Source organism: Perognathus longimembris, chromosome 7 (genome assembly GCF_023159225.1).
Source record: "Perognathus longimembris pacificus isolate PPM17 chromosome 7, ASM2315922v1, whole genome shotgun sequence".
NCBI classification, from domain to species: domain Eukaryota; kingdom Metazoa; phylum Chordata; class Mammalia; order Rodentia; family Heteromyidae; genus Perognathus; species Perognathus longimembris.
The window spans coordinates 46929094-46942881 of NC_063167.1; the positions used below are offsets into that span (position 1 = coordinate 46929094).

The following is a 13788-nucleotide window of genomic DNA, read 5'->3' on the forward strand; positions in this document are numbered from 1 at the left end:
TGGGAGCACCAGAAAGTTCAGGGCTCAATGCAAAACAAGAACTTGGAATTCTGCATTCACTCATATGAAAGATTTAAAGCATCAACAACAAAGCACTGAATCAAGCATGAAGCCCTTTGAGCATGGGGCCCTGTGTGATTGAATAGGCTACATGCTATCAAACTGACTCTGGCCAGAGACTGATTGAGAACACTTGGGAGACCTTCCCAGTGGAGGCCAGCCAACCCACAAAACCATGAGACACAATGACCCAGTTATTTTAATTCACTAAGTTTGTGTGGGGGTTTGTTATGGGAGCAATAGATAATCAGAACATGGCTATGAGACTCTTGCAGGTAGCCCTACCCAGAAAAATGAGCAAGTCTATGAAAAGGACCCTCTGCTTATGTACATACAAAGAGGCTGATTGTCCACAGTGAAACACATAAAGCCCAGATCCAGATGCAAGGTTTCCACTAGTATCAATCTCATTTGGACAGATACTACAAGAGAGGCAGACAGTGAACTGTCCTCAGAAATTGCTGCAAGAAGAGACATTACCATTAGAAATAAAAGCTCCAAGTATAAATGAAGTTGTACTCTGAGTTTGATTCACTGGGACAACAGAAAAAAAAAGCTGGGAATGCTTGATTATGTCTTTCAAGTACAGAGGAAAAGGAGAACGGTTCCCAGGGAGATATACATGGTCTCATTTTCTCAAAGGTACAAAGATTTTATTTTATGAATGAGTTGAGTTACTTCCATGTGTATCTGGGGCAAGTAAGCCAAGAGAACAACTGTAAATTACTAAAGAAAGAGGAATTGATCACTGGGATCTTTTCTTTTTGGCAGTACTAGGATTTGATCTCAGAGCCTCTTGCTTGCTAGGCTGGCATTCTATGACTTCAACAACACCTCTGGCCTTACCTTTTGCCGTGTTTGTTTTGTTCTGACTTTTTGAGATAAGAACTCTCAAGCTTTTTTTTTTGACTGGGCTGACCTTGAACTGTGATCCTTCTGTTCTTAGCCTCCCAAGTAGCCAGGATGAAAAGCATGAGCCACTGATACCCTGGCACCACTAGGATCTTCTATTAAAAATAAATTATGGGGGCTGGGAATATGGCCTAGTGGCAAGAGTGCTTGCCGCATATACATGAAGCCCTGGGTTCAATTCCCCAGCACCACATATATAGAAAACGGCCAGAAGTGGCGCTGCGGCTCCAGTGGCAGAGTGCTAGAGAAAAGAAGCCAGGGATAGTGCTCAGGCCCTGTGTCCAAGGCCCAGGACTGGCAAAATAAATAAATAAAAATAATAAAAATAATAAATTATGGTGGAAACAGGGCTCGACACAGTGTATGTGTTGGAGAAAAACTTCTGTGAATTTCTTTTTTTTTTTTTTTGCCAGTCCTGGGGCTTGAACTCAGGGCCTGGCTACCACTTGAGCCACAGCGCCACTTCTGGCTTTTTTTTATATATATGTGGTGCTTGGGAATGGAACCCAGGGCTTCATGTATGCGAGGCAAGCACTCTAGCACTAGGCCATATTCCCAACCCCCTGTGAATTTCTTTTCCCTTTCATTTTCTTCCTCCCTTCCCTTTATCCCCTCCTCTCTCTGTCACGTTCTCTCTATCTCACATGTGTGTTATTAGTAATTGAGCCCAGAATCTCATGCTTAAGCCATACCTCCAGTCCTTTTTTAGTTATTAAACTTTTTTTCTGTTTTAGATAAGGGTTCACGCTTTTTGTCTGGGCTGGCTTTAAACCACAAGTCTACTTCTACCTCCTTAGCTGCTGGGCTGGGCTAAGCCTGCTTCAGCACTCCAGCATGGCTTGCCTAACCTCTCTGTCTCTCTGTCTCTGTCTCTCTCTCTCTCTCTCTCTCTCTCTCTCTCTCTCTCTCTCTCTCTCTCTCTCTCTCTCCTTTCTTTCTGCAGGGTGCTGGTAGTTCACACCCATAATCTTATCTATTCAGGGAACTGAGATCTGAGGATCAATGTTCAAAGCCAACCTAGGCAGGAAAGTCAATGAAACTCTTATTTCCAATTAACCATCAGAAAACTGAAAGTAGTACTGTGCCTCAAAGTAGTAGAGTGCTAGCCTTGAACAAAAAAGCTCAGGGACAGTGCCCAGGCCTTGAGTTCAAGCCCCACATTGATAAACAACAACAACAACAAAAAAGACAATGTCTCGCTATATAGCCCAGCCTGGCTTAGAACTCACAATCATCCTGCCTCAGCTTCTCCTGAGTGCTGGGATCCACTATGCTTGTTCATATCTTCATGTCTTTTTTGATGGTGTTATCCCACATTTCTTAAGGAATTCAAGGCATTCAACAAAGCATTTCACAAATTTCTTAAGGACATGAAAAAAATATGTGTCACAGGTCTGTACCATTAGGTGTTTTGTAGTATAACTGTGTAAATAATTCATGATGAACACAAAACGCTAGAAGGAATAGCCCACTCAACTAGCATCTTTGCTATGTATGCTTGGACAGAGGGCCTTTTTCACGGGCTTGCTGCTTTTAGCATTTTTCTGGTCAGGGGTAGCAGCAGCAGCTTTGTGTGAATGTTTCGATTACTATTGGTGCATAACAAGCCATGCCAAAACTTAGTGGATTATCTAGCATTGTGGAATCAAGAATGGGTTTTGGTGACATTGCTTTACAACCTGCTGGTAGTAACTTTAGGGAAACCACCTCTCTCAACCATAGCTCATAAAGGCTAGGCATGGAGTAGCTAAGCAGAAAAACCTAAGGACAATTGGCTATGTTCACTCCCCAGAGAACTGGAGCAGGTGGTTCCTCTGCCAGGGAGACAATGACAGTAAGAGGCAGGAAACAGCCAAAAGGAAAAGCTTTTAGAGAAAGAGGAGAGTTCCCAGGTAGCACTTGGCCCAGGAGAAAGTCTTTTGTTTTTCTCCCTAACAAACTTTGTCTTTAATATACACACACACACACACACACACACACACACACACACACACACACACACTGTTACAGGGTTCAAGGGAGGGGATTCCCCGTCCCTCCAAGAGTCCACCACTCAGAGACAGTCTCAAGTAAAAAGATGGATTTACTGGGGAAGCAAAAAGTAAATTGCCCAACCAGGGACACAGTGCAGACTTGGGAGCTGCCACTGTAACCCTGAGCAATCCTCAAATTGGGGTTTATAAAGGTAAAAACATAGCACAGATCTAGGGGCTTGATGCAGGGGGTAGAGCACCCAATAAGTTCATAGATATAGGAGGTTAACACAGGGGGATAGAGCAAGCAACAAACAAGTTAAGCAAACCATTTACAGAAGCAGAATTTTGGGGTCAGGTTGACCTAATCTCCCCCCAACATTTCCTTACCATGTTTCCCTAATCAAGATGGCATCAGCTGTACTCCCTACAACAACACATACACACACACACACACACACACACACACACACACACACACACACACACACACACACACACACACACACCCCACATATACCACATGGAGGTATGGAGATTGAACCCAAGACCTTGTACATTCTTGGAAAATGTTCTACCACTGAGCTGTATCTTTAGCCCTTGGTGGTTTGAGAGAAAGACTCACTATATAACTCAGACTGGCCTTGAACTTGCTATGTATGGTAGAACAACCTCAAACTCACAATTCTTCTGTTCTACCTCCTAAGTGGTAAGATTAACAGGTATCACTACTACACTCCGCTCTGAAAGATTTTAGACACAAAGATCTTAATGGCCCATTTTCCACTCATTGGAAAAAAACCAGGGAAGTCAAACAGTGGTGCCCCATGCCTGTATTTCTAGCTATTCAGAAGGTAGAGATCTGAGGCTCCAGGTTAGAAGCCAACCAGGGACGGAAAATCCATGAGACTCTTATCTCTTAACCACCAAAAATAAATGTCACAAGTAGAGCTGTAGCTCAAGTGGTAGAATGCCAGTCTTAAGTGACAAAGCTCAGGGACAGCATCCATGCCCTGAGTTCAAGTCCCAGTCGCGACACACACAGTCACTGACTATTAGAACCTTTAGAGAGATTTTGACTGGAAGGAGAGTCATGACTCCTGATGTATATTCTATTACTAATAGGCTCATGAATAAAATACAAGGGAAATAAAAATTCAACAACAGAAACATGCAATGTGGAGGAAATCTATGCTTGAAGGACTCAACTTGGAACAGCTTCAGAAACAAAACTGTGTAGCTGATAGATTAGCATTAAAACAGGAAAGCAAGAAATCCAAGGATAGTCCAGAGATGGATGAATGGAGAGAGAGAGAGAGAATATCAAGGTTCTGTAAGTTCACACATGACACAGGACCTGAACTTCTGTAAACCTCTGAGAGAAGGTAAATGAGTACCAGGCTCAGAATTAAGAGGTAGCTGAGGCTCAGACAGTATAGGCACCATTCTTGGATGGAATTCTCCAGAATCAGAAAGATGGTGTGAATATGATGGCCCCATTTCTGAGTTTCTTAATCTAGGGACACTAATTTTCACCTCTAGAAGAAGCTACTGGAAGCTGGGTGCTGGTGATTCATGCCTGCCTGTAATCCTAGCTACTAGGACTGTGGTTCAAAGACAGTCTGGGCAAGAAACTCCATGGGACTCTTATCTCCAGTTAAACACCAAAAAATCTGTAAGTGGATCTGTGGCTCAAATGATAGAGCACTAGCCTTGAGCACAAAAGCTCTGGAACCAAAACAAAAAGCCAAATATCTAAAAACAAAACAAAACAAAAAAGCTGCTGGATGTAATCATCTGTAATATATTTTCCTCTTTCAAGGTTTGTTAGCTTTGTTTTAAAATTCTATATCCCAGGTTTCCAAAGAGGTTTGACAGGTTTTCTTTTTGTATTTACATTTTTATTGTATTAACTCCAGACACTCGTTTATGTCTGGAGGTTTGAGAGGAAGAGATCAGGAAAGCAAGCAAGGAAAATGAGTGATGGATGGGGAGGAAGGTGTCTAGTCTCATTCCCCTCTCTCTCCTGGATCCTGCTCACCCTTCTTTTCTTAGTGCTGCCTTTCCTCTCTACTCTGGCCATTCGAGTTCCAGAGTCAAAGCCATTTCTCCTATCATTTATTTTAATCAAGACCTCCTCTAACCAGAGACATCCTCTCTGGAAAGAAGAAAGCATCCTGGGCCCAAGATGGCCAGTACTGTGTTCCACTCACTTCCAATGTGAAGAAGCACCTGAAGACAAGAATGACACATCTCAACCAAGTATCAAGGTTTGACTCTGGTATTAGAATCCCTGTGATCTTGAGTACTCACTATACATAAGAACTGGCATTTGTCATCAAAACCCTATTAAACCAAATTGCAATGAGAAAATTCCAGTGGATGTTCTCAACAGGTAGCTTCCCCAGTCTCTCTGAGTATCTTCCCTAATCTACAGATAAAAAGCACAAGCTTGGAAGTAAGGCTAAGATAACTTGGAGTAGATATTGAATCTGATCACTGGTTTTCTTATCTAGAAGATGTCAATTTAAATATATGCTGCTAACAAATGTACCAATAAGTAAGAAGGATAAATATTGCAATGTCTGCAGGATACCTATAATCCTGACTACTAAGGAGGCTGAGATCTGAGGATTGCAGTTTGAAGCCAGCCACAACAAGAAAGTCCATGACATTTGTATCTCCAATTAACCACCAAAAAGCCAGAAGTAGAGCTCTTGTTCAAGTGGTAGAGCACCAGTTTTAATAAGCCTAATGAACAGCACCCAGGCCTCCAGCTCAAGCCCCAGAATCAGCGTGTGGCACGCGCGTGCGTGCACACACACACACATTGCAATGTCCTAGTGCAATTAAAAACATTTTTATACAACAATGAAGCTTGAACTCAGGGTCTAACACTTGCTCAGCATTCTTGCTCATGGCTGGTCCTCTACTACTTCAGTCATGCCTCCAGCCTTGCTTTTTTGCTGAATAATGGCAGATGGATTCTCATGGACTTTTCTTCCTGAATTGGCTTTGAACCACAATCCTCTGGATCCCTGCCACCTGAGTATCTAGGGTTATAGGCATGAGCCATTTGTGTCTGACTCAAATGCAGTAACAAATTCAATGTGTATCCTACAAAATTAAGAAGAGTGGGGTTTGGGAGGGGTGGGTGAGAATGATGAATGGGGTAATAACATTATTCAGGACATGTTGTACTCATTAACTCATCTGTTGAAAGGCAACTCCTTTGTACAGCTACTTAAAGATAATAAAATATTTTTAAGTTCTTTCTTTCTTTCTCCTTATATGAATGGTGGTATCAACAAACTGATACCAAAGTTATAAAAGGTAGACAAAGGAGAGAAAGATCTGAAAGTACAGGTCTTCATGCTAAACTTGAAGGGCAAGATGCCTAAAATATCTTTTTTAGATATGAAAAATGTTGGAATGGGAGAAAAGGACAATTTGAAAGAATCTAATTACCTCTTCTAGCTTACTTGACATTTAAGTCACAGCCCTTGCCTTTATTTAATTCCTATTGCTTTCACAACTTTTATGACAGAAACATGCCACCGCAGGAAAGTTTCAGATTTGCAGTCCTCCCTAAAAACAGTAGAGCTTGAGGTCAGCTCCACACATATTGTGTTACCATAAGCATATTTCAAAGCTTCCATTTGATCATCTGTAAAATAATATAACTCTACCTAACTCAACAGGGTCATTAATTTACTCACAGATGTTTTGGGGGCATTCATCACATACCAGGCACTGTGTCAGATGTTGAGGGTAAAGGTAACAAGACAAAAACCCTTCCCTTGGAGACCTTGCATTCTAATGGGAGAGGAAAGAATAAACCAGGAACTGAGTACTTTAGCGAGTGACAAGTGCTATGGAGAAAAATAAAGCCACCAGAGAACTAGGAGTGAGGAAGCATTTATTCTTTCATATAGCGGCTTTGAAAAGGATCCACAATTAGGTGCCCTCTGTATTGTATCTGACACGAAAGAAGAATATCTAGGTTGTCTTGAGAATTAAACGAGGCAATGCAGGAAAATTCTTAGCACCTAGAATACACTGGTTGCTGGATCTACACTGTTGGTGTCTATCCTGTGTTATTGTTGAGAACACTACAACAGGTGAAAAATCTGTCTAGTTTTACCAAAGACTCTCCTAAGGGATCCTTAAGTATTGTGAAATAGAAGAGTGCTGACTCAGGGGACGTGGTACACATGCGCTTTGATGGTGGAAGTAAAATGCCAACTCTATCAGCAAAAGTATTTCTATGGGAGACAGATGTTTTAATCGATCACGAAAGAGAGTGGGAAAAAGATGCTGCACAGTCAGATTCCCATTCTTGGTAACAAATATTCCCAACTCTGAAGTCAGCATATGCATTGAACTCTTCCCCCTCATCAACAATATTAATGGTGGTGATGACATTAATCATACTATTTATTGGTTTGTAAATGCTTTTCTTCCCAAGTCCTCAAGTGTTTTATGGGGCATGACCTAATTCACCCTCACAACTTCCCCAAAGACAGGTCTAGCCCCATTTAATAATGAGGAAACTGACGCATAAAGAAGCTTACTAACCCCTTCAAGGTCAAACAATTATTTAAACAAATCTGGTCTGGATCTCAGGCTTTAGGTTCCAGGTCAGTTCCCTCTGTGCCTGCCTGGCTGTCCCTCTGTATTTCAGAGGTGACATGGTATGGTGTGTACCATCCAAGCAAATTGTGATGGTGGATGTCAAAGTGCCATTTTTGCTTACCACATAGTAATCAGTAAATGCTGGTTTTGCTTTGTTTTTTTGTTTTTTGCCAGTTCTGGGGCTTGAGCTCAGGGCCTGAGCACTGTCCTTGGCTTCTTTTTGCTCAAGGATAGTGCTCTACCACTTGAGCCACAGCGCCACCTCCGGCCTTTTCTATATATGCGGTGCTGAGGAATCGAACCCAGGGCTTCATGTATACAAGGCGAGCACTTTACCACTAGGCCATATTCCCAGCCCCAGTAAATGCTGGTTTTAAGAAACATATTCTTTAGAAAATATCTTCTTTAGTATTTCTAAAATACTATGTATCTAGTACACTTTTCTGCTCATAGATAGCAAACTTACACTTAGAAGTCAAGATGGCATAAATATAATCTTTTGTTGTAAGAGAGGGAAATATACTGAAATAACAAGTGTTCGGTTTTTCTCCATGGAAATCAACAGGAACATAGCAAGGGAACAAATTTAAAAAGAAGCTATCTGAAAAGGCAAACAACTTATTGAATGCCACATAGCTAGTAATAGCAAAGCTAGAACCTGACATCTTATCTATGTGACACTAAAAGTCATCATCTTGCCAAATGCCAGTGCTCCCACTTATAATGCTAAATACTCAAGAGGCAGAGGCTTAGAGGATCTCAGTTCAAAGCCAGCCTGGCAGAAAAGTCTGTAAGCCTTCATCTCCAGTTAATTAGTAATGCTGGAAGGAGGCATGGCTCAAGTGGTAGAGCACCAGCCTTATGCCAAAAGCTGAGCAAAAGCCCAAGGCCCTGAATTCAAGCTGTAATACTGGCACAGAGAACAAAAACAAACAAAAAACTCATCATCTTCCCCAAACCAAACATCCAGTTCATATCAATTTTCTCAGAATGCTGTCTGACTATCCAATGTGAGTCACATATGACCTAATTAACCATTGTTTAAGGTGGTAGAGGGAGGCATGATTTAAGTAGAGGGCCAGCCATGAGCAAGAAAGCTGAGCAAGAACACAAGCCCCCCCCCCCAGACCCCCAGTATTGGTACAAACACACATACACAAAGAAAAATACTATACATAAATTAAAATGGAATGACCAACAATGTTCAACTAATAGGCATGAAAAAGAAAAACAAATAAAAAGTAAAAATAGAGCAGTTAGCTGTAGTGTCTCATACCTATAATCACAGCACTCAGGATGTTGAGCTAAGGTATCATGGGTCTGAGGCCAGCCTTCATTACACAGTTTGTTCCAGGCCAGCCTGGATTACATAGCAAGATCCTGTTACAAACAAATAATAAACAAAAAATAAAAAATAAATGGCAACCAAAGTCCTAATATACTCATAATTACATTCAATATACATGGTCTAAATATGCCAATCAAATGACAGATATTGGAAGAATGAATCTAAAAATGTAAGCCAACAAAATGTTGTTCCTAAGAAATTTCTTTCAAATACTACAATGTATGCAGATTAAAATGAAAAGAATAGAAAGAGATATCACATGAGCATTAATTGAAAGAAAACTTAAGGGGGCAAATTAGGATCTGATAAAGCAGAGTCTAGCACAAAGAAAATTACCAAAAGCAGAGTGAGGGGGGAGGCAATATATAATGACAAAAGATACTGTACCATGAGAATATAGCAACACCAAATACATATGCAACATATAATAGAGTTTCAAAATACATAAAGCATAACTGGTAAAACTGAAAAGTGGAATAGACAAATTCACAATTACAGTTGGAATCTTCGATATATCTATCTTACCTACTGGTAAAACAAGAAGACAAACAATTATCAAGGATATAATTTGTCAACACTATTGACCAGCAGGAACTAATCAATATTTCTAGAATATTCCTCTTTACAATAAAAGAATATACATGCATTTTAAGTAAACATGAATCATCAAGATAGATCACATCCTGGGCCAGCACACATACACACACACACACACACACACACACACACACACACACACAGATGGAGAGAGAAAGAGAGAGAGAGAGAGAGAGAGAGAGGAGAAAAGAAGAGAAGAGAAGAAAAGAAAAGGAAAGAAAGGAAAGGAAATAAGGAAGAAAGAGAAGTTCAAAAAAGTATCAAAATTTGTAGGATACAACAAACACAGAGCTTGGAGACTCTGCTCTGTCTTTTGAATTCCCTGGCACTTACCCCATTCCTTTCTAAAAACACTGAATGTTCTGTTTTAAAACCATTTCATCTGACCTTTCTTATTTCTTAGATTGTAAGGAATTTCTTACTTATTTTTATATGACCAACTGTCTTAGTGCTCAATAAAAATCATTTGAACAAATTAATAATCAGACAGAGCAAGCAATGTAGCTAAATGGAATTGAGACCAAACAATTGCTGTGTGGAGTTGAAAACATTCGGACGATGCAGGGTGAGTAGATCCTTGCACAGTGAGGCCTGTACCACAGGTAGAGATCTGAGCAGCTATGAGTCTGTCTCATTGAGGACCTTCCTTGGATGTACAGCTGCAAAATGTGGAATTTGCTGATGAAAATGAAAACAAAATTCAACATATAGAATCCTATGATTCTCCCCTCAGTAAAAATAATTTCTTTAGTTCAGTAAATCAGGTCCAGCTCTCTCCTGCCTTGGAAAAAACTCCCAGGTCTAATTCATTTACTTGATGATGAAATCTGGGTTCTTCTAGTACACCTTCCCACTTTATAACTGGATACCCTGTAGTCAGTACAGCATTGAGCTGCAAGCTTTTTCTGGAGAGTTGATTGAACCCAGATTTCTCTGAGAAGATCATTTATTAAAAGTGTTTCTAAGCCAGTTGCTGGTGGCTCATGCCTGTAATCCTAGCTACTCAGGAGGCTGAGATCTGGTTCAAAACTAGCCCAGATAACTAAGTTTGTGATGCTCTTATCTCCAATTAACCACCAGAAAACTGGAAGTGGAACTGTGGCTCAAAGTAGTAGAGCTCTAGCCTTGAGCAAAAAGAGCTCAGGGAATGCTCTCAGGCCCCAGAGTTCAAACCACATGACTGACAAAAAAACAACAAAACAAACAAACAAACAAAAACTTAAGTGTTTCTAGCAGACACATAAAGGCAGACATTATTCTAGAAAACAACAAAACAAAACAGCTATTATCAAAAGTTGGAAACCTGTTCCAAAAGTGACTATGCTTAAAGGCTGTCAGTAGTCTGACATTCTTTGAGGTTGATTCTGTTTGTGTAGTATTAAAAGTCTGACAAAATCTATTAACCATATACAGTCTTCGCACATATCCACAGGATTCTTTTTTTTTTTTTAGCCTGGATGAAAAGTTACTTTTAATGTGTACAGTACTTACAGCTTCTTTCAATACTTTTGAACTTATCTTTGTCAAAGCAGGGATTGCTTTCATTTTATAAGAACCACCTTAACTTTATAATGTTATTCCATACTCATTACCAACTCAAAGTAAATTATTTCTGTTAATTCTGATTCCCAAGTAGTAATAAAAAATGTATTTTCTGTCCAGTCTCCTCATTGTCTTTATCTGGGAAACTATATTTTTCTATCTCACCATTGAAGGTATCTTTCTCTAACAAAAAACCATTATGTCTGTACAGGAGTCAAGAGAGCTCTTACTTTCAAATTTCACAACAAAAAATTAATCATCTTCAGTGGAAGAAGATGCTTGAGTTTTAAGTGTAGAATTCTGGCTACCTGATCTGATACAATACTCCTCAGATGAAAAATTATCTTTAATTTACAATAACTTTATAGGTGTGCTGATTAGCCATGCTAATGTATACGCAGGATCAGTACATAAATCAAGTTAACATTTATAACAAAATATATCCTATGAAATAACCCTAGAAACTCTGAACTCAATAAATAGTGTGTTCTCAGACTGGGGGAGCATGAGACACAAAGTGAGTGGTGTAATTTAGTATGCTAAACAGGAGGAAATAAGCAGAGCACAGAGCTAGGAAAAGTCATTTTGTGCTGTTCTTCATTTTGATTGTAGTGCTTTCTTGTCTTCAGGTGAGAAAACTTCAAAAGTAACAAAATATTTGAGTAGAGAATTTACATCATTCAGTTCCAAGTAGTATTCTTGTGCTATTTTCTCAGCAGTCCAAGTTTCTGTGTAAAGTTTATGATTATTGAAAAGCGTAGGTGCCTCTATAATGGAAATTTTGCCTTTAGGAATGCCGGTGACATTCATTTCCGAGTGATGGTCTTTTGGCATTCTCAACTCCTTTGGCAATGGCTTTGGTTGAACTTTTACCTTCAATGAAGGCACGGGATCTCTGGAATCAACATATACATCTTTTAAAAGTGACAGCAGCTTGCTATCTTTTTTAGTAACTTCTCCCTCCATTTCAGGATGATGGTTCATCTGCTCCAGCAGGAGCTTCTTGGTAGAAGGGTGCTTGGGAACCGTGGAGGGCTTCCTCTTGCTGATCTCCTGTTCCACTCGGTTCTCCAGTTTGAAATTCCTGATGGCGCGGAACACCGAAGCCCCCATCTCTTCAGAGCATGATCCCCACGGGGCTTGCGGCGGGCCAGCGTGGGTGACCTTGGGGCGCATGGAGCATGTGCACGTCCCACAGGATTCTTTAGACACATTTAAGTCCTGTTCTTTTCCTTTCCTATTTATAATGGAGTTAATTGGCTAGCTGCAGAGCTTTATTTCTCAAAGGGAATGAGCAAAAAAAAAAAAAAAAGGCTCTCTAGGTTTCATTTCTCTTGAGAGTTTGGTAAATTAGTCTCTTAACATCTGATTATCTCTTGGTATACTTATAATTTAATTTATAAGCCTACAAAATGGATAATCCTTAAATATCTAGTGACAATATCCACATGATGCCATGTCCTGGTTAATTATCTAGATGTTCAGCCAGCTTGCCTGGCCCAAGTAACATGATATTATCCAGGCCTTTCTATTCAGATGAAAATATCCTAGCCAGAGTTCATACCACCTATATGAGAGAGAAATTGAGGGAGGGAGAGAAACAGACACACAGACGGACCAACAGAGTGAGACAGAAAGAAGGGGAAGGAGAGGACCAAGTACAGTTCCAGGATCAAACCCATGGCCTTATGTTCAGTAGGCAGCCACTGAACCACATCCCCAGTTCTCTTTCAGTCTTTGGTGCCTTTGGAAATGCTAACACATGCTTCCTTTACCTTTTATCAGCAATCTCATTTCTACTCCTTAGGACAGTGCGGAGAAGATTTAAACTTTAGTTAAACCCAACATTAAACATCTAAAATGGTAAATTAAAATGAAATAAATGCAACTACATGGCAACATTATTTCTGCACTTATATTTTTCTTCTGTAATCATTACAAAGCAAAACTATAGACAGTATAATCAGCCCTATGGAAAATCTCACTGGAAGAGCCATATTGGAGAGTCAGAGCCCTCCCTCCCCCAAATACTAAGGCTGTGACTCAGGAGCACTTACCTTACCATTTCTAAGTTAAAAGGACTAATGGCTGACTTTATAGTCTCACTCAAGGTGCTTAGAAACTCATGTCAGTATCCATTATCAAGTGCTACCTGTTGGGATTGTCCATTAAAAATCAGAAAGAGGGGCTGGGAATGTGGCTTAGCGGCAGAGTGTTTGCCTAGCATGCACAAAGCCCTGGGTTTGATTCCTTAGCACCACATAAACAGAAAAGGCCAGAAGTGGTGCTGTGGCTCAAGAGGTAGAGTGCGAGCCTTGAGCAAAAAGAAGCCAGGGACAGTGCTCAGGCCCTGAGCCCAAGCCCCGGGACTGGCAAAAACAAAACAAAATGAAACAAAAAACCAGAGAGTCTGTACTGTTGTTCAAGACTGTAATCTTAGCTATTCAGGAGGCTGTGATATGATGTTCAAAATTCAAAGCCACCTCAGGCAGGAAAAGTCCTTGAAACTCTTATCTCCAAATGACCACCTAACTACAGAAAGTGCATCGGTGTCTCAAAGTGGTAGAACACTAGTCTTGAGCAAAAACAAACAAATAAACAAAAAGCTACTCAGGGACAGTGCCCAAGCCCTTCAAGAGGAGGAGGGAAGGGAGGTGGGAATGGAAGAAAGAAAGATCTCACTGTATTCCTAGCTATTCTGGAGGCTGAGATCTGAGGATT

At 40.4% G+C, this 13788-nt stretch overlaps 1 protein-coding gene across 1 annotated transcript; it reads right to left on the bottom strand.

Annotated features, from left to right (window-relative positions):
- Positions 1-11048: 11048 nt before the first annotated feature.
- LOC125354321 (NADH dehydrogenase [ubiquinone] 1 alpha subcomplex assembly factor 4-like) lies at positions 11049-12258 on the bottom strand. Its single transcript, XM_048349935.1, has one exon. The coding sequence runs from the start codon at positions 12241-12243 to the stop codon at positions 11665-11667; it is 579 nt and encodes a 192-aa protein (XP_048205892.1). The 5' UTR covers positions 12244-12258; the 3' UTR covers positions 11049-11664.
- Between the last annotated feature and the right edge of the window lie 1530 nt (positions 12259-13788).

What these genes read in the sequence shown, in the direction of transcription:
- LOC125354321 (XM_048349935.1), bottom strand. Translation starts at nt 12,243, where the DNA reads ATGCGCCCCAAGGTCACCCACGCTGGCCCGCCGCAAGCCCCGTGGGGA.